At 44.5% G+C, this 18830-nt stretch overlaps 2 protein-coding genes across 2 annotated transcripts in view; one reads left to right on the forward strand and one right to left on the reverse strand.

The window, feature by feature from the left end:
• Positions 1-555: 555 nt before the first annotated feature.
• On the forward strand, positions 556-18568 carry LOC132386870 (zinc finger protein 214-like). Its single transcript, XM_059959226.1, has 2 exons — positions 556-1441; positions 16767-18568. Exon 1 carries the CDS (start codon positions 631-633, stop codon positions 1330-1332), a length of 702 nt encoding a protein of 233 aa, XP_059815209.1. The 5' UTR covers positions 556-630; the 3' UTR covers positions 1333-1441; positions 16767-18568.
• LOC132386871 (zinc finger protein 850-like) overlaps positions 6176-18830 on the reverse strand; it is a 31601-nt gene continuing 18946 nt past the window's right edge. The window contains exons 2-4 of the mRNA XM_059959227.1: positions 13967-14134; positions 9390-13882; positions 6176-6296 (exon numbers count right to left, since the gene is read on the reverse strand). Coding sequence (XP_059815210.1) covers positions 12877-13882; positions 13967-14134 — 1174 coding nt within the window. The 3' untranslated portion in view covers positions 6176-6296; positions 9390-12876. The remainder of the gene's footprint in view (positions 6297-9389; positions 13883-13966; positions 14135-18830) is intronic.

Here is an 18830-nt window from a genome sequence, read left to right on the forward strand (position 1 = left end):
CTGCTCAGACTGTGGCGAGGGATTTACTCGGTCATTTCAATTGAAGGTACATCAGCAAGTTCACACTGGGACAAGGCCATTCACCTGTTCTGTTTGTGAGAAAGGATTCAGTCGTCTTCCCACCTGTGGACACACTAGTCAGATCACACTGGGCAGAAGCTCTTCATCTGCTGAATTTGTGGGGAAAGATTCATTTTGTCATCTAACCTAATGGCTCACCAGCGAGTTCACACCAGAGAGCGGCCATTCACCTGCTCAGACTGTGGGAAGAGATTCACTCGGTCATCCCAACTGAAGGCACATCAGAGAGTTCACACTGGAGAGAGACCATTCACTTGCTCAGACTGTGGGAAGGGATTCACTCAGTCATCCGACCTACTCACACACCAGTCAGTTCACACTGGCGAAAGGCCATTCACCTGCTCAGACTGTGGGAAGGGTTTCACTCAGTCGTCCGCCCTAATGGCACACCGACGAGTTCACACTGGGGAGCGGCCGTTCACCTGCTCGAACTGTGGGAAGAGATTCACTCGGTCATCCCAACTGAAGGTACATCAGCGGGTTCACACCGGGGAGAGGCCATTCACTTGCTCAGACTGTGGGAAGGGATTCACTCGGTCATCTAACCTAATGGCACACCAGCAAATTCACACCGGGGAGAGGCCGTTCACCTGTTCAGACTGTGGGAAGGGATTCACCTGCTCATCCCAACTGAAGGTGCATCAGCGAGTTCACACCGGGGAGAGGCCGTTCACCTGCTCAGAATGTGGGAAGAGATTCACTTGGTCAGCCCAAATGAAGGTACATCAGAGAGTTCACACTGGAGAGAGGCCGTTCATCTGCTCGGACTGTGGGAAGGGATTCATTTGCTCATCCCAGCTGAAGGTACACCAGTCAGTTCACACTGGGGAGAGGCTGTACACTTGCTCAGTCTGTGGGAAGGGATTCACCCGGTCATCTCAGTTACTGAGACACCAGTCAGTTCACACTGGTGAGTGGCTGTTCACCTGCTCAGACTGTGGGAAGGGATTCACTGAATCATCTCAACTGGAGGTACATCAGAGAGTTCACACTGTAGAGAGGCCATTCACCTGCTCAGACTGTGGGAAGGGATTCACTCGTTCATCCGACCTACTGGCACACCAACGAGTTCACACCGGGGAGCGGCCATTCACCTGCTCAGACTGTGGGAAGGGATTCACTCGGTCATCTGACCTACTGGCACACCAGCGAATTCACACCGGGGAGCGGCCATTCACCTGCTCAGACTGTGGGAAGGGATTCACTCGGTCATCTAAGCTGAAGGTACATCAGCGAATTCACACTGGGTAGAGGCTGATCACCTGCTCAGACTTCGGGAAAAGATTTTCTCAGCCAAATCAACCAAGTGTGCATCATTGAGTTCTTACCGGGGAGTGTCTGTTCACCTGCTGTGAATGTGGTAAGCAATTAACTCAGTAATCAGACACAGACATACTTTATTATTCCTGAGGGAAATTGGGTTTCGTGACAGTCGCACCAACCAAGAACAGGAAATATAGCAATATGAAACCATAAATAATTAAATAATACTAAGTAAAGTATGCTGTTACGTACCCAGTAACTGGGTTAACAGACCAGCAGAAATGGAAGGATATGTTGGTGTCTGGTGGTTCTTTAACTAAAGGTGTTTATTAGTAAAATAAACCAAAGAGTATCAATAATGCAAATATACATATAAAACAGGTTAGCAATAATAAACAAGCTCTATCAATATCTAGGGGTAAATGAATAGTCATAAGAGAATATAAAGTTCAGTTCAGTTCGTCCATGCTGAGGTAGCTGTTGCTGTGCTGCAATTGGAGAGAGAGAGAGGGGGGCAGAAAGCGACCAAGAGATTGGGCAGCTGCAGCAAGCAAACCTTCTGTTGTCTTCTTATTCCGTTGTACCATTGTGGTCATTCGGTTATGACCCCTCCGTTCTCAGCTAGACTGTTCTTCAGTGGTGGACTCATCACCCTGGCATGACTGGACACACACACAAGTCCCCACCAGCCCTGCCGTCACACTGTGAGCCTTTGTGACCGATCTTCTGATTCGGTCCTCTAAGCCCCCACCTTCCTGTGGGTGCACAACACTCGGTCAGTGTCCACTGGTGTGTTTGAAGAGTGTCTCCCCAGACCCGTCTTTTATCCCCACTGACGGGGTATCAGCCATCCATCAACTCAATATGTCTATGTCCATCAAACTAGGCCACTCCTGCTGTCTCTTCAGGAATGTTAACGAGCAAAGAAGTGTCCCTGCAGCAAAAGGTTTCGTTTACCTGTCCATCAGTGAAGCAGCCATAATACCTAAATCAGTTGTCTCTCTCTTATCTGTAGCAGATATCTCTACCTCTGTTCTTCATCTCTCTCTCACTCTCATTAGCTGCATAGTCCTCAAAGGGCGGCGGGGAAGGGTCAGCTCTGGACCCCATTTCCATCAGGTCTGTTCAGCACACATAACACCCCCACCCTTCAAAGAATCTTCACCGGGTTGAAAATTCACTAGTAAAGCACATTACAGAGTCTAATCTAATACAGAAGTGGTCTTTAACTACAAGGATACAGGTATACTTTCAAATTATCACCTGGATAAACAATCAGCAATTACATTGTCATTTCCCTTTACATTTTGTATTTTAATATCAAATTCTTGTAACAACAGACTCCAACTTAATAACCATCTATTTTTATTCTTCATGTTTGTCAAAAATACCAAGGGCTTGTGATCAGTATAAACTATCACTGGTTTCTATGCTGGTCAAATGTAGACCTCAAAATGCTGTAATGCCAGGGTAAGTGACAGTAATTCTTTTTCTACAGTGGAGTTAGTTCTTAGCTTAGGTGTATATCACAAAGAGTGAACCACTACATGTGTGATTATAATGTAGTACATTACAGAAGATTGTGCAAATAGTAATCTCTATTTTACTTCAAAACCTAACTTTCAGTCAACCTACTATGATATCATCTTTAACTTTCACAAGCTTCGTACAGAAAAATAAAGCTTATCACCGATGTTTTCTAAACTAAGCCCATTTTCTGAACTTCCACACCACTCATTAATTTTAAGCAGGTCATTAATTTTATCTTCAGGATCTTTAATTTGATTAGTTTCCTTGATGACACTAGCAGATGGTCTCTCTGGGCCAAAACAACACTTTAAGTTCTGCCTCTCCAAATCACATACTTGAGCAACATCACCAAGTTGTTTATCCTTAAATTTCAAAACAAACATCTTGTTAACAAACCATTGTTTAGTTAACGGTCCCTTCCCTTTGCACAACAGTCCTGGAACCAAACCTGACTTTACATTTACTTTATTCAAAAGTCGAGTAACACTTTTTCGCTCAGTATCTCCAATAACATCCATCTCACCAGCTTTTATCTCATCACTGACTTTTAATACACATGACTGAGAATCCTCACTCTCTACTGGTGCCAAGGTTAACCCTTTCTTCACTGAACCAAGTGCATCTGACCCAAAAGGATTGCATTCCTTTTTAACCAAATCAGACATTTCAGACCTTTCCTGAGTCTCCACACAAGGTTCAGTAAACTGAACACAGGCCAATGGGACAACTGCCTCTTCTTGGCTTTCAATACCAGCCCCAGTTTCAAATTCCGAGTTCCCCTGATCCTCCCAGTTACTCTCTGGGCAACTCCCATCTGGAGTAAACTCAACCTTGCAGGTTAAAACAACCTCGTCCGCTAACCCAGCGGACTCCCTCAAGGTATTATCTCAGAAAGCCTTTGCATTATTGAGAACACACTTAAATTCTTCAACTACAACCAGCTCTGTCAATCCAGATACATCATCCGTGTCCAACCCTGGACCTTCTAACTGCCACATCTGTTCCTCATCTTGGGTCTGTGCCTCCATAAATTCCTTGCTCACTCCAAAATGTCCACCCAGGGGTATCTTACGGGCCAATTTCAAGATTCTGTTCCTTGACAACACTGACTCTGCTTTGTCTCCCTTACTTTCCTTAGCCCCACTATTCTCCGTTTTACCACCCTCCAACCTCTCCTGGTACAAGGCTGGTAAAAATGTCTCTGCTAAATCAAGGTTGGACTCGGCTAAATCAGGGGTTGTCTTAACAGCTTTCCTCGACATTCTTCTGGTGACTGCACCTGCGGGATTAAATTCAGAAACTATGGGCGGGGGCTCAGTCCTGGCAGGCTTACTCGCGAGCTGAACTGCAGAGAACACATCCCCCGCCCAGGTCATTCCTGAGTAAGACATCTACATGGGGTATCAGGAGTGCAGACTGTATCCCGATCGTGACTGGTCCAGATACCAGATCACTCTTCAAAAATACTTTATGTAACGGTACGGCCTCAGTTCCATTTCCAACCCCTTCTATCACGTTCACGTCACCAGTATCTGTCTCACTATTGAATTCCAATGCTCTGTTTAGGACTAAGGACTAAAAAGCCCCAGTGTCTGTCCAGATTCTTACTGGCACTGGGGGTGACCCCTCCCTCACAGGTACCAACCCGGTTGAAAGGGATTTCTCACATCCCTCCTGAACTCGGTTTAGCTCCTCTTTTAACGGCATTTCAACCGGCTTAACACAGCCCGTCGGCGCGGTCGCCTTTCCTTTCCCTGTCTCCTCCTTTGGAGCAAAGCACTTAGATGCTATGTGGCCAGATTTCCCACTGTTATAACACACACCGCTAGGAGACCTGCCAGACAGCTTTTCCTCCTTGTCTTTTCCGGTAGACCCCGGCTTAGTCTCAGACTTAGACGTTAGGCTTTCTCTACCACCCCTACTACTCCTGTGGTAGCACTTATTTGGGGAAAATTTCATTTGATGGGTTAAGGCGTATTCATCTGCTAGCTTGGCAGATTCTGATATGGACTTATTCTTCTTCTCATTCAGGTATGTCCGGACATTATCCGGAACACAATCTTTTAATTCTTCAATCAGGATCATCTTTCGTAGGCAGTAGAAATCCTCCCCAACCCCTTCTGCAGCGCACCAGCGGTCAAAGTACACACACTTGTCGTATGTAACCTCTGTGAACGTCTGATTCCACTGCTTCCTTAAGTCCATGAACTCTTGTCTATAGGCTTCAGGTACCAGCTCATAGGCCCGAAGGATAGCCAGTTTTGCTTCCTCATAATCCTCTGCAGCCTCCACAGACAATGCTGCATATGCACGTTGAGCCTTCCTTTTAAGTACACTTTGTAACAACACCACCCACTTATCTCTAGGCCACTTCTGGATCACAGCCACTTTTTTCCCTACAGGAAAGTGTTCTAACAACTCTTCCTTGAATATCTGCATCATGAGATAATGTTCAGCCATCTTACGTTGTATCTCTGCCATTGTCGTCCCTTTCTTAAGCTCCTTGAATTCCAAGGACTCCACCATTTCCCAAAACTCAGACTTTTTAGCCTTCTTTAATGCCACAAAGTCTGGACTTAACAGAAACTCGTCAACATCCATTTCTGCTGCCTGTCTTTCTGGTTTCTCACACAACCAGATCAGATAAGGGAAATCTATCACGTTAGCTAAAGGTGTTTATTAGTAAAATAAGCAAAACAGTATCAATAATACAAATACACATATAAAACAAGTTAGCAATAATAAACATAGAAGTGTAGGAATAATAATCAATAATAAGAAACAAGCTCAATCAATGTCTAGGGGTAAGTGGAAACCAGCGCAGGACCAGCCTATTGGCTCAGGGTGTCTGAAACTCTGAGGGAGGAGTTGAAAAGTTTGATGGCCACAGGCAGGAATGACTTCCTGTGACGCTCAGGTTTACATCTCAGTGGAATGAGTCTCTGGCTGAGTGTACTCCTATGCCTAACCAGTACTTTATGGAGTGGATGGGAGACATTGTCCAAGATGGCATGCAACTTGGACAACATCCTCTTTTCAGACACCACCGTCAGAGAGTCCAGTTCCACCCCCACAACATCACTGGCCTTACGAATGAGTTTGTTGTTTCAGTTGGTGTCTGCTACCCTCAGCCTGCTGCCCCAGCACACAACAGCAAACACAATAGCACTGGGCACCACAGACTCATAGAACATCCTCAGCATCGTCCGGCAGATGTTAAAGGACCTCAGTCTCCTCAGGAAATAGAGACGGCTCTGACCCGTCTTGTAGACAGCCCCAGTGTTCTTTAATCTAACCACATGTAACTCTCGCTTTGGCCCTCAGCTTAATATGGGGGGTGATAGACCCGCAGCCCGGCCAAACTAAAGAAATATCGTTTTGGTGGATGCTGTGTGCCGTGTCCCCTGTAGTAAATCAGTACCCTGAAATACAAAACAGTACACAATATGTGATTAAATGATTGAGCTTTATAATTCTTACTTTGACCCCAGGGTTAGTAAAGAAAACAAAAAAAAAAAGAAAAAGGGTCCAGTCTCTCCATTCACGTCTTCTCATCTCTCCCCAGCAAAAGAGCACAAAATCTCTCTTCCAAACTCACAAGAAAGAACATTTCTCTCATTGGATAGCCTCGCACTCCAAAACCCTGTCACCTCTAGTCATAACCTAAACATTGTTATACTTGTGACAGACTACCAGTTTCACACTGGGGAGAAAGTTTCAATAGGCTGCATGCTGGATATTTGTCCATCACCGTTGCTGAATGCAAGTTTGAGACTGACAGTCGGTGCTGAACTCTGCAATTATTGCTGCTGCTCACCACACCCAGTCCTGCACCCTGGTCACTGGGCATGGGAGGAGTTTTTTTCTGCTGCACATTCACCTTTAATGGGACGGGAGTTTAATATTCTGGGTCTAAGACAAATAAATCAGTTCTATGTTAAACTCTGTCTTGGTGAATTTACAACACACCTAGTGTACAGTAGAGAGTCAACTCGGGCCAGCTGGACCCTGTGATTCTGTCCACAACAGTCCTTGTAAATCCTCCGGTTTTCCCCCTCTCACTCTCCCTGTGGTGATGGGTTCCTAACAGTCACCACTCTGTGGGTGAAAAGGTTTCCCTTGAATTTTCTGCTGACTGAAGAAGTCGAGCTGACTGCAGTTCTGTCTGAGATGTTCTTCACCCCTCTAATCTCTGGATGAGGAAGAATGACATTGGGAGTTAAACTCCTTAATCACATCTCATTTCCACATTATGGTTCACTTTCCCTGCTTCTAAAGTGTTGTTAGAGAACACCACTGTTCTCTAAAAACTGAAAGCAGAATGGGAAACGATTAGTTGAATGCTCAATGAAGCAGGGTCAGAAACCAGAGGCGAGTCTGCACAGGGCAGAGTTTGGGGGTCTGGATGATAGTTGTCATAAGAACATATGATGAGAAGGGGATCAGCAGCAGAATGAGGCAATGAATGACAGAGTAGCAACATTTGGAAGCTGATTGACAGAGAAAATAATTTGGTTGTCTGACTGATGACACAAACAACACCTGGGGTGCGGTGCTCCACTGGTTGAGGAACACGTGTGTGTTGGGAATGGTTTTATCTGTTGGGGGAGTTGTTCCTGTTTGTTTATCCTGTAATATTATATCTGGATGGTTCTTATGGATTGTCCTATCTGAAATAATGTATTGATTATCATCTAATTTGCTAGATTTTGACACTAAAACTGTATTGGGCTTGAATTTATTGTACCTTTATGAAGTGATGGAGGGCATTCATGAGTTTGTATTTTAAAGCAAGATTTTAGTGAATGATATTTGCCATTTCTTTGTAACTTTGTAAGTAATCAGATTGAGTAAATCTGCTGCAGGATCCTGGAATGTGTTGGATTGTGTCTGATTTCTCTGGCATTTTCTGCACTAACTTCCTCATTTGTTAATATTTCATGTATTTTTGATGTTTCCCCCCTTTTGTCAAACAACTTGTCCTGTATTTCTGCAAGGAACTCCTTTGTTTTTTTAGGGGGAGTTCTTGAACTCTCAGTCAGGTGCTCAAGGCTTCCTTGTCACCATCTAGTCTACTCAGATCGTTGGGATGTCTCGCATGGAGGGTCATACTCATTTCACTGGTTAAAGTTTTCTTCCGGAGTGATGATTGATTGTTCTGAGTTGGCCTATCATTTAGGTTTTCTGGTCTGTATTTCTTATCACGATTGCAAATACACACATGGAGTGCTGAATCCTGTTCATTTTTGATGAAAATATATACTTAAAAGTTTTATCTGACTGTTTTTTCTTGTTTTTTTTATTGAAGTTCATCATAAAACAAACATTTCCAGAAGATATATTTCAGACATTGTAAATATATATCATATAATCATATATGCCACAAATCCCCACATAGAATTTATCTGAGGTATACCCTTCTATAAGTGTGAAAGAAAAAACAAGCAAAAGGAAAAAAAAAACTATGTACAAGTAGGGAGTGATCTTTTTTTTACAACATATTCATTGATTTGTGAGAATAAAAGCAGGCCTAGAGGGATTATGTAGTTAAGCCATTTTTCCTAGTATGAATCAATTTGTTCCAGATTATGATTATCTTCTCCATCTTGTCCATTGTAATTTCCATCCATGCATTTAAAGTTGGGCTCTCCTGTGATAGCCATTTCCTAGTAACAGTCTTTTTACCAGCTGCCAACAATATATTCATTAAATATTTATCTTTTTTCAACCATTCTTGAGGTATACATCCAAAATATATGGTCTTACTCCCCAAGGGTATTTCACATCTAACGATGCCATGTAGGGCATTGTGTATCCCCCTCCAATAGCTTTTGATAACAGGGCCGTCACAAAAAATATAATAATGATTTGCATTTCAATTTCCACAGTTTCTCCAGCAAACAGTGATGTTACTATCATAATGGGATTTCTGGGAGGGTGTAATGAAATATCTTATCAAGTTTTTCCATCCGAACTCCCTCCATTTCTGAGAACTGGTACACTTCCATTGATACCTCCATATTATTGTCCATTCTTCCTCAGATATAATTATCCCTCCTTCCTTCTCCCATTTTGTTTTAATGTTTGAAGTCAAATATGTTTTAAGATTTGACAAACTCTTATGCATGCTTGTAACAATTCTACTACCGTTATCTGAATTATATGCTTTTCTAAATAGCTCTATCATGCATGTGCTTGCCTTGGATACAATTTTAAGCATCCTATTAACATACTGTCGCATCTATAAATACTGATAAAAATTTTGTTTTTCTAAATGTTTCTCTTTCAGCATTTCAAAGCTGAACAGTATTCCTTCTTTCATTATGTTGCAAAGAACTGTTATTCCTTTAGCTGTCCAGTCCTTAAATCTAGCATCCAATTTATTTGGTGTAAAATCTGAGTTATATGCACACCATTGAAGAATTGCAGTATCTCCCTCGAGATATATTCTTTTATAATAGTTTTCCATATTAAGAGTCAATTTCACCCATGGATTATCAATAGTATTTATGTACCTTTGCAAGTTATTATCAGCCAAAACTGCTTGTATGGGGATGGGAAGTACCCGCTCCTCAATGTTTTTCCATTGAGCGTCATATGATGGGTTGCTCCAGCACATCACAGCTCTCAACTGTGCTGCAAAATAATAACCTCGAAGAGAAGTTAGGCCGCATTCACCCTTTTCCTTTGCTAATTGCAAAGTTTTGAGATGAACTCTAGGCCTTTTACCTTGCCAAATATACCTTGATAACATCTTGTTCCATTCATTGAATTGATTTTGATTAATCTCTATTGGTAGGGGCTGAAAGAGATATAACAGTCTGGGCAGTGTATTCATTATAATAGACTCACTCCTTGAACTGAAACTAAAAGAAAGGAATCAGGTTCCATCTTGCTATATATTCCTTAATGTTCTTTTTATATAAAGGCTGATAATTACATTCTGATAATGTTGCCTAATCTTTTAGCATAATGATGCCCAAATATTTGAAAGACTCTGTTTGCCATGCCCGGGGTTATCTACTTTCAATTTCTCTTGCTGGGCTGTAGTAATATGAAAGTAATTGGGTTTTATCTATGTTGATAATGTATCCTGATAATTGACCATATTGTTCAAAGGATTGCATCAATCAGGTAAAGAGTATGTTGGTTGCCCTAGATAGATCAAAATGTCATCCACGTAACAAGCCAATTTATGCTCTGCCCCTTTACTAGTAATTCCCCACTTTGTCTCATGTATTGAGCTAATGGTTCCAGATATAATGCGAAGAGTAGTGCTGACCATGCACAACCCTGTCTTGTGCCCCTTTCTAGGGTAAGACTATTTGATTAAATATCCATTGATTTTAATCCAGCGGTAGGGTTGTCATATAGTGCCTGTATAGTTTTAATAATTGTTATGGAAACCAAATCTATGTAAAACTCTGTAAAGAAAATTCTAATTAACCGAATCAAATGCCTTTTCAGCGTCCACGCTTATCACTATTGCTTTGATTTTATTTTTTTGTATATATGATCCATAATGTGAAGTATCCTTCGTATATTGTGCAAACACGAGGAAATCTGCAGATGCTGGAAATTCAAACACACACACAATGCTGGTGGAACACAGCAGGCCAGGCAGCATCTTTTGGGAGGAGCACTGTCAACGTCTCTGGCCGAGACCATTCGTCAGAACTAACAGAAAGGAAAGATACTAAGAGATTTGAAAGTAGGTGGGGGAGGGGGAAATGTGAAATGATAGGAGAGGACCGGAGCGGGTGGAGTGAAGCTGAAAGCTGGAAAGGTGATTGGCAAAAGTGATACAGAGCTGGAGAAGGGAAAGGATCATGGGACAGGAGGCCTAGGGAGAAAGAAAGGTGGAGGGGAGCACCAGAGGGAGATGGAGAACAAGTGGAGTGATGGGCAACTAAGCATGTCAGGGATGGGGTAAGAAGGGGAGGAGGGGCATTAACGGAAGTTAGAGAAGTCAATATTCATGCCTTTCTTTCTCCCTTATCACTATTGCTTTGATTTTTTTTGTATATGAATTTGTATACAAGTTCCCTCTCTTCAGCAAGAGTCATTCCTTTGCCGCCTGGCTGGCAGTTTCCGCAGCCACAACCCCCGCATTTTGGCTCGCATGCTGCGCCAATACTATCCCACTTCCGATTTCCACACTCCATTTCCATAGCGGTTTTCTAGAACACAGAAGATGACATCTGCAGTTTTATAAGTTTTGAGGCGAAGGTCTCTTCTGACTTTGTCGTCAAGACTGTCCAGCAGTTGAACCTTTTTCACCTCTCTTGAACCGGTCAGCTCTCTCTGCCTCTGGAGTGCTTCCCAGTCCTTTCTCCACCTGTGAAAATCACGTCTGCTGCCAGTAAACTTGGGAATGGCCGTCGGTTTCAGTCTGATGGCTGGCGTGGGAAAATTGGAGGAAAAGCCCAATGCCGTCAGTGTTAGTCTTTCAGCATCCTCCTTTCTCCTTGCCTGTATGAAGTGGGCCTTCTTGGAAACCAGCTTGGGGATTTGGAGTTCGAGCCCCTTTAGGCGACTCTGAAGGTGCTTCCGATCCCCCGGCCAGTTCCATCGTTCCCACCTCCTTCGCTGTCTTTACCATTCCTTGCAGATGGTTAAGCATGAAGCCGACCGCCTCCTGGTGGCCATCGGGTTGTACAGCAGTGACGTCTTTACATTCATCCTCTGCTGCTTGTAGTACTGTGAGCAACTCAACATTTCCAAAGTTGGTCCAAAGAGTCTCCCAGATCAGCCTTCTGATTTCCTTCAGTTTCAACTCACACTCATTTGCCGTCTTTGCCAGATCAGCTTTTTGCTGTTCAGTTAACACAGCTACTTTCTCTGTGTTCAGCTCCACCTCCCATTCTGCAGTGAGTCCGGCCTCCGCATCGTCATTGGCTTTCATGGGCTTCTATTGTGAGTTTATTGAAACTCACTCTGAGCTCCTCTTCAGACATGTCTTCATAGGTCCTGGTAATACTGTTAGCCAGACAAGAAAACAATCTTTTTGCTGTCATTCTCTCTAGCTTGAGTTGCTCAACTGATTTCCCAATAGCTTGATCAGACATGTTTGATTCCCTCTGCAGGGGAGAGTACAACTTTTTAGTGATGCTTTGATGTTGTTTTATCTGAACTTGATTTCCTTCCTATTTCAGGACTCCAGGTTATTGCTCTTGCTGTTCCAGCTCAAAGCTCCCAGATTTCTTTTTCCTGGTCAAACAGTGTTGTCAAGCAGTATTTTCACTGTCAAGTCGGAGTTCTTGCTCCCATGTGCAGCTTCCCCACTTGAAAGGGACAGAATACGCCTACCTGAAGGTTTTAACCGGATTCCACTCAATGACCAAACAACTTTCTTTCTTCTTCCTTTTTTATTTTTATTTTCGCAAGTGTGGCAGTTGGTAATTATTAGTCAGTAGTCATAAATAATCAGCGGTAAGTCAGTCATTAGTCTAGTCAAGGATAGTCATAAGGCAGTGGCAGTAGCATTAGCATTAGGATCAGGTGAAAAACTGGCTGCCTCTCGGACTTTGGAGATGATTTTGGACCTGCACCTCTGTTTCTCTACTGGACCGTTATGGTTCCAAACTGGGTGAACTCTCTCGAAGGTTCGCAAGCTCTTCTTAAGCCTCGCACCGGTTTCAAGAAGTCCCTGCATGCGATGATCCCGGTGGCGGAGTTCACCCAAACGCAGTGACAGCAGTGCTCCTTTCCCTGAAACAGTCTCAACAATTATTTAAAGTTCGGCATCTTACCGCGGGTTGTGACGCTGCTCCTGGCTGCCGATGTGACGCTGCTCTCGGACTGCCACTGTGACGTTGCGGGGTCCGCCCAAATGTTCTGGGCAGAAACCGCCCTCAGGCAGTAGGTTCCGTCCTCTCTGCCAGTGAATTCTTGCTCTTCCTTGATACCTTCCTGAAACTCAAGTTTGACTTGACAATCATGCACATTTGGTGGAGATGGCCGAGAAAATCTCTGACCAAAGACTGAGCAGGTGATCAGCCTCTACCCAGTGTGAACTCGCTGGTGTCTCAGTAGATTAGATGACAGCGTGAATCCCTTCCCACAGTCTGAGCAGGTGAACGGCTTCTCCCCAGTGTGAATTCGTTGGTGACTGTGTAGGCTGGATAACTGAGTGAATCCCTTCCCACAGTCTGAGCAAGAGAACGGCCTCTCCCCAGTGTGAACTCGTTGGTGACTGCGTAGGCTGGATAACTGAGTGAATCCTTTCCCACATTCTGAACAGGTGAATGGCTTCTCCCCAGTGTGAACTCGCTGATGATTTTGTAGATCAGATAATTGAATGAATCCCTTCCCACAGTCTGAGCAGGTGAACGGCCTCTCCCCAGTGTGAATTCGTTGGTGACTGTGTAGGCTGGATAACTGTGTGAATCCCCTCCCACACTCTGAACAGGTGAATGGCTTCTCCCCAGTGTGAATTCGTTGGTGACGGTGTAGGGCGGATGAATCACTGAATCCGTTCCCACAGACTGAGCAGGTGAATGGCTTCTCCCCAGTGTGAACTCGTTGGTGACTGTGTAGGGTGGATAACTGAGTGAATCCCTTCCCACAGTTTGAGCAGGTGAATGGCCTCTCCCCAGTGTGAACTCGCTGGTGATTTTGTAGATCAGATAATTGAATGAATCCCTTCCCACAGTTCGAGCAGGTGAATGGCTTCTCCCCAGTGTGAACTCGCAGATGTCTCTGTAGGTGGGATGAATTACTGAATCCCTTCCCACATTCTGAGCAGGTGAAAGGCCTGTCCCCAGTGTGAACTTTCTGGTGTCCCAGTAGTTGGGATAACCGAGGGAATCCCTTCCCACAATCTGAGCAGTTCAATGGCCACTCCCCAGTGTGAACTGACTGGTGTCTCAGGAGGTGAGATGACTGAGCAAATCCCATCCCACATTCTGAGCAGATGAATGGCCTCTCTCCAGTGTGAACTCGCTGGTGACTCTGTAGGTTGTATAACTGAGTAAATCTCTTCCCACAATCTGAGCAGGTGAATGGCCTCTTCCCAGTGTGAACTCGGTGGTGTCTCAGTAGGTGAGATGACTGAGTAAATCCCATCCCACAGTCTGAGCAGGTGAACGGCCTCTCTCCAGTGTGAACTCGCTGATGTACCTTCAGTGCAGATAACTGACTGCATCCCTTCCCACAGTCTGAGCAGGTGAATGGCCTCTCTCCAGTGTGAACACGTCGGTGCGCCAGCAGGTCAGATGATCGAGTGAATCTCTTCCCACAGTCTGAGCAGGTGAACGGCCTCTCCCCAGTGTGAACTGACTGGTGTCTCAGTAGGTGAGCTGACAACGTGAATCCCTTCCCACAGTCCGAGCAGGTGAACGGCCGTTCCTCAGTGTGAACGCGCTGGTGAGCCATTAGATCAGATGACCGAGTGAATCCTTCCCCACAAATTCAGCAGATGACCAGCCTCTGCCCAATGTGAACTGACTGGTGTGTCCACAGGTGGGAAGACCAACTGAATCCCTTCCCACACACAGAATAGATGAATGGCCTTGCCCAGTGTGAACCTTCAGTTGAGATGACCGAGTGAATCCATTCCCACTGTCTGAGCAGGAGAACGGTCTCTCCCCTGTGTAAAATGACAGACGTGTCAGTTGGTCAGATGACCGAGTGAATCCCTCCGCACAGTCTGAACAGGAAGGATGGCTGATTGAATCCCTTGCTCCTTAAATATCTAGACAGCGACAGCACAACTGGTGTGTTGCGTTTGAATTCACATAGACAAATTCCTTGTCGATTTTAACCTGCAAAAAGATTTAAAAATCCATCAGTCGGTGAAGGACAACATTTGAGATGAGATCACTTGAGTTGCCAAGGTGTGATCCGACATCACACTGTTACAGTGAAGCTCAACACAAGTTGGAGAGAGAAATCACCTTCTAACTGGGCACAGTGCTGGTATCTGGAACGACCATCAAACTCTCTGATGCTCTATAAGAATGGGGCACTTATGCCATCTCCAATCTGTGACTTGGCTCTGTTTGACTCTGTCCTATTGAATTAGTCCCTCTTCCCACTGAGCTGAAAGGGTGTCTGGCCCCACGGTAACTAAACCCTCTCACGTAAATAGCCTTTGTTGACGTGCAGCTGGGGTTTCCCTTTATGTAATGTTAATATAAAGTTCCACAGTTTCAATGCCATGTCATTGCCATGTCCTGTCCTGGCTGGTGGCATAGTGGCATCAGTGCCAGACTTCGGGACGAAAGGTCCCGAGTTCGAATCCGGCCGGCTCCCCTGCACGCTTTCCATCCGTATCCGTGCTGACTTACGAGCTGGTGATCTCTTTGGAAACTCACCTGGCAGAAGTTTCCCCTCATGGTCCCCTGAATGTTTCACCTTTCACCCTTAACCCATGGCCTCTGGTTATCGTCACACCCCACCTCAGTGGTAAAAGCCAGCTTGCTTTTACCCTATCTCTAACCCTCATAATTGTAGTATACCTCCATCAAATCTCCCCTCAATCTTCCACATTCCAAGGAATAAAGTCCTGACCTGTTCAATCTCTCCTTATAACACAAGTCCTCCAGATCTGGCAACATCCTTGTGAATTTTCTCCAAACGCTTTCAAAGTCTTTACATCTTTCCTGTAGGTTGGTGACCAAAACTGCACACAATACTCCAAATTAGGCCTCACCAATGTCTTGTACAAAGTCAACATAACATATAATTCAGTACTTCGGATTATGAAGGCGAATGTGCCAAAATCTTTCTTTCCGTCCCTATCGAAATGTGTCAACAGTTTTAGTGAAATTTCGACCTGTATTCCCAGATCCCATTCTTCAACAACACTCCTCCATGTCTGACCAGTCACTGCGTAACACCCACCCTGGTAGGTCCTACCAACATGCAACACCTCGCATTTGTCTGCATTGAATTCCATTTTCCATTTCTCAAGCCATATTTCCACCTGGTCCAGATCGCACTGCAAGCCATGATAGTCTTCTCACAGTCCGCTGAATCCCCAGTCTCAGTTTCATCCACAAATTTGCTGATCCCAAACCATCTGATCATCCAGATTACTGATATAGATGACAAACAATAACAGATCCAGCACTGATCCCTGTGGCAACCACTAGACACAGGTTCCAGTCAGAGAGGCAACCATCTGCTACCAAACTCTGGCTTCTCCCAAAGACAGTGTCTCATCCAATTTACTGTCTCATCTTGAATGCTGAGTGACTGAACCTTCTTGACAAACCTCCCATATGAGACTGTGTCAAGTGCCTTGCTAAAGTCCATGTAGACAACATCCACTGCCTTGCCTTCATCCACTTCCCTGATAACTTCCTCGAGAGACTCTGTAAGACTGGTTAGACATCACCTACCATGCAAAAAGCCATGCTGTCTATCCTTAATCAGTCCACATCGACCCAAATACTTAATATATCCAGTTTCTGCACTTATGTTCTAATAACTTTCCCACAACTGATGTCAAGCTCAATAACGTAACATTTTCTCGTTTCTCCTTACAGCCCCTCTCGAACAGTGGAACAACATTGTCTGTCCTCCAATCCTCCAGTGCCTCACCTGGCACTAAGGATTATTTCAATATCTCTGCTTGGACCCTGACAATTTCTGCACTTGTCTTCCGCAGGGTCCGAGGGAACAACTTGTCAGGTCCTGGGGATTTATCCATGCTAATTTGCCTTAAGGCAGCAAAACCTCCACCTCTCTAATCTGTCCAGGGTCTCTGAAGTTGATGCTGCTTTGCCTCACCTCTATCGACTCTGTGTCCATCTCCTGAGTCAATATGGATGCAAAACTACTATTTAAAACCTCCCCCATCTATTTTGTCTCCCGTACAGATTACCATTCTGATCGGCCAGAGTGGGCATGTTTCTGTTCTGACTTTCTCCATGTTTCTGTGACAGAGAAGCTGGCCAAACCTGACTGGAAGGGGAATCTGGTAGGAATGACGATGGAGCAGCAATGGCTGGAGTTTCTGGGAGCAACTCGGGAGCTGAGTGATCGATACATCCCAAAGAAGTGGAAGCATTGGAAAGGCAGGAGGACACAACTGTGGCTGAAATGAGAAGCCTAAGCCAACATAAAAGCCAAAGAGAGGGCAAATAATAGAGCAAAAAACATTGGGAAGCTTTTAGAAACCAACAGAAGGCAACTAAAGCAAGTCAGATGAGCTCAGGGTGTGGGAGTATGATATTGTAGTCATTAATGTGTCTTGATAGCACCCAACAGCCTGAGGAATTTAGAGGAACAAAATATCCGGGGCCACGATATCTCTTGAAAACCAAGGTTCCCTGCACCAGTTACCTTTCAACTTTTATTTTGGTAGGCACATACAAACTCTGCACCCTCAAAATTTCACTTCTGAAGAACCCCCACTTACCAAGTACTCCTTTGCAGAAAACAGCCTGTCCCAGTCCACACTTTTCAAATCCTTGCAAATACCATAAACATTGATCTTTCTCCAATCTAGAATCTCAAGAGAGGTCCAGACCTCTGTTTTTCCGTACTTACTTGGAATCTCATGGCATTATGATCACTAGACACAAAGTGTTCCCATTCACTAATTTCTGTCACCAGCCCTGGAGCAGTTCCCAACAGCTTATTGTACACTTCTACGCCGGATGTTTTATGTACTGATTAAGGAGCATTTGACAAACTCTACCCCATCTAGTCCTTTTACAGTATGGGAGTCCCAGTCAATATATGGAAAGTTAAAATCACTTACTATATCAACTATTGTTTCTTGGTATAGTCTGTGAACTCTCTAAAAATTTGTTCCTCTAGATCCCTCAGACTGTTGGGTGCAACCAATTCCCAGTAATGCCCACGATATCACAATTCCATGCCCTGGGCTCATCTGGCTTTCCTGCGATGCTTCTTGCATCGTGATTTCCACAGCTCCACGCATTCATCGCACCAGGCTCAAGCATTTGATTACTGACTCTATCTGAGCTCTGAACAACATCTGTCTGGTGTCAAGAAAGCAACCTGTCCCTCAATGTCAGGAAAACATCTGACGCTGAATTTTGTGGTGAGGATGCAGGAAAGGTTTTCTTCTGATGACTCTCCATGCAGGTCATATTTGTGCAGGTGTCACTGCACAGTAGAACAGTGCACCACCACTCCAGAGTCTGCTAAATCCCCCTGAATGTTTTTTACAGTCAAACAGGGGTTTTGATTTGCCTTTCTAGCAATCCTACGAGTAGTTCTCCCAAAAAGTTTTCTTGGTCTTCCAGACATCAACTTGACCTCCACCGTTCCTGTTAAATGCCAGTTCTTACTTACATTATGTACTGAGGAAACGGCGACCTGAAAATGCTTTGCTATCTTCTTAGAGCCTTCTCCTGCTTTGTGGGCATCATTTATTTTAACTTTCAGAGTGCTCAGCGGCTGCTTAGAGGAGCCCATGGCTGCTGATTGTTGGGACAAGGTTGGAGGAGTCAGGGTATTTATAAAACTTTGCAATTTGTACAGCCTGGCCTGTCCTAATGATGATTGCAAACAAGCCATAGCCCTAACAAGCTAATTCAGATCTGAGACCTCGGTAAAATTTAACTGAGAGCTCAAATCTCTTGGGGTGCCTGAACTTTTCCATGGTGCTCCTTTCCCTTTTTTCTCCCACTCTAAAATTGTACAAAACAGAAATAATACACTAAACTCCTGATGAAGGGTTTTGGCCTGAAACGTTGTCACTACCTCCTCCCATAGATGCTCTCTGGCCTGCTGAGTTCTGCCAGCATTTTGTGTTTTTAATAATACACTCATCTTCCTTAAAATGTTGAATGTTTTGTCTTTAATTTTCTGACTTTTGGAGACCAGTTCACCTTCTACTCACTTAACTATTCACAGTAACAGGAAGTTTGACCACTGGTGCCCAGCCGTTTGCATACCACTATATGGGATGGGGTGGAGAGTGCGGGGTGTGACGGGAGAAAGGGGGAGGAGAAGGAGGACTGACAGGGAGCGAA

This window comes from Hypanus sabinus, unplaced genomic scaffold (genome assembly GCF_030144855.1).
Source record: "Hypanus sabinus isolate sHypSab1 unplaced genomic scaffold, sHypSab1.hap1 scaffold_135, whole genome shotgun sequence".
Classification (NCBI taxonomy): Eukaryota; Metazoa; Chordata; class Chondrichthyes; order Myliobatiformes; family Dasyatidae; genus Hypanus; species Hypanus sabinus.

What these genes read in the sequence shown, in the direction of transcription:
- LOC132386870 (XM_059959226.1), top strand. Translation starts at nt 631, where the DNA reads ATGGCACACCAGCAAATTCACACCGGGGAGAGGCCGTTCACCTGTTCA.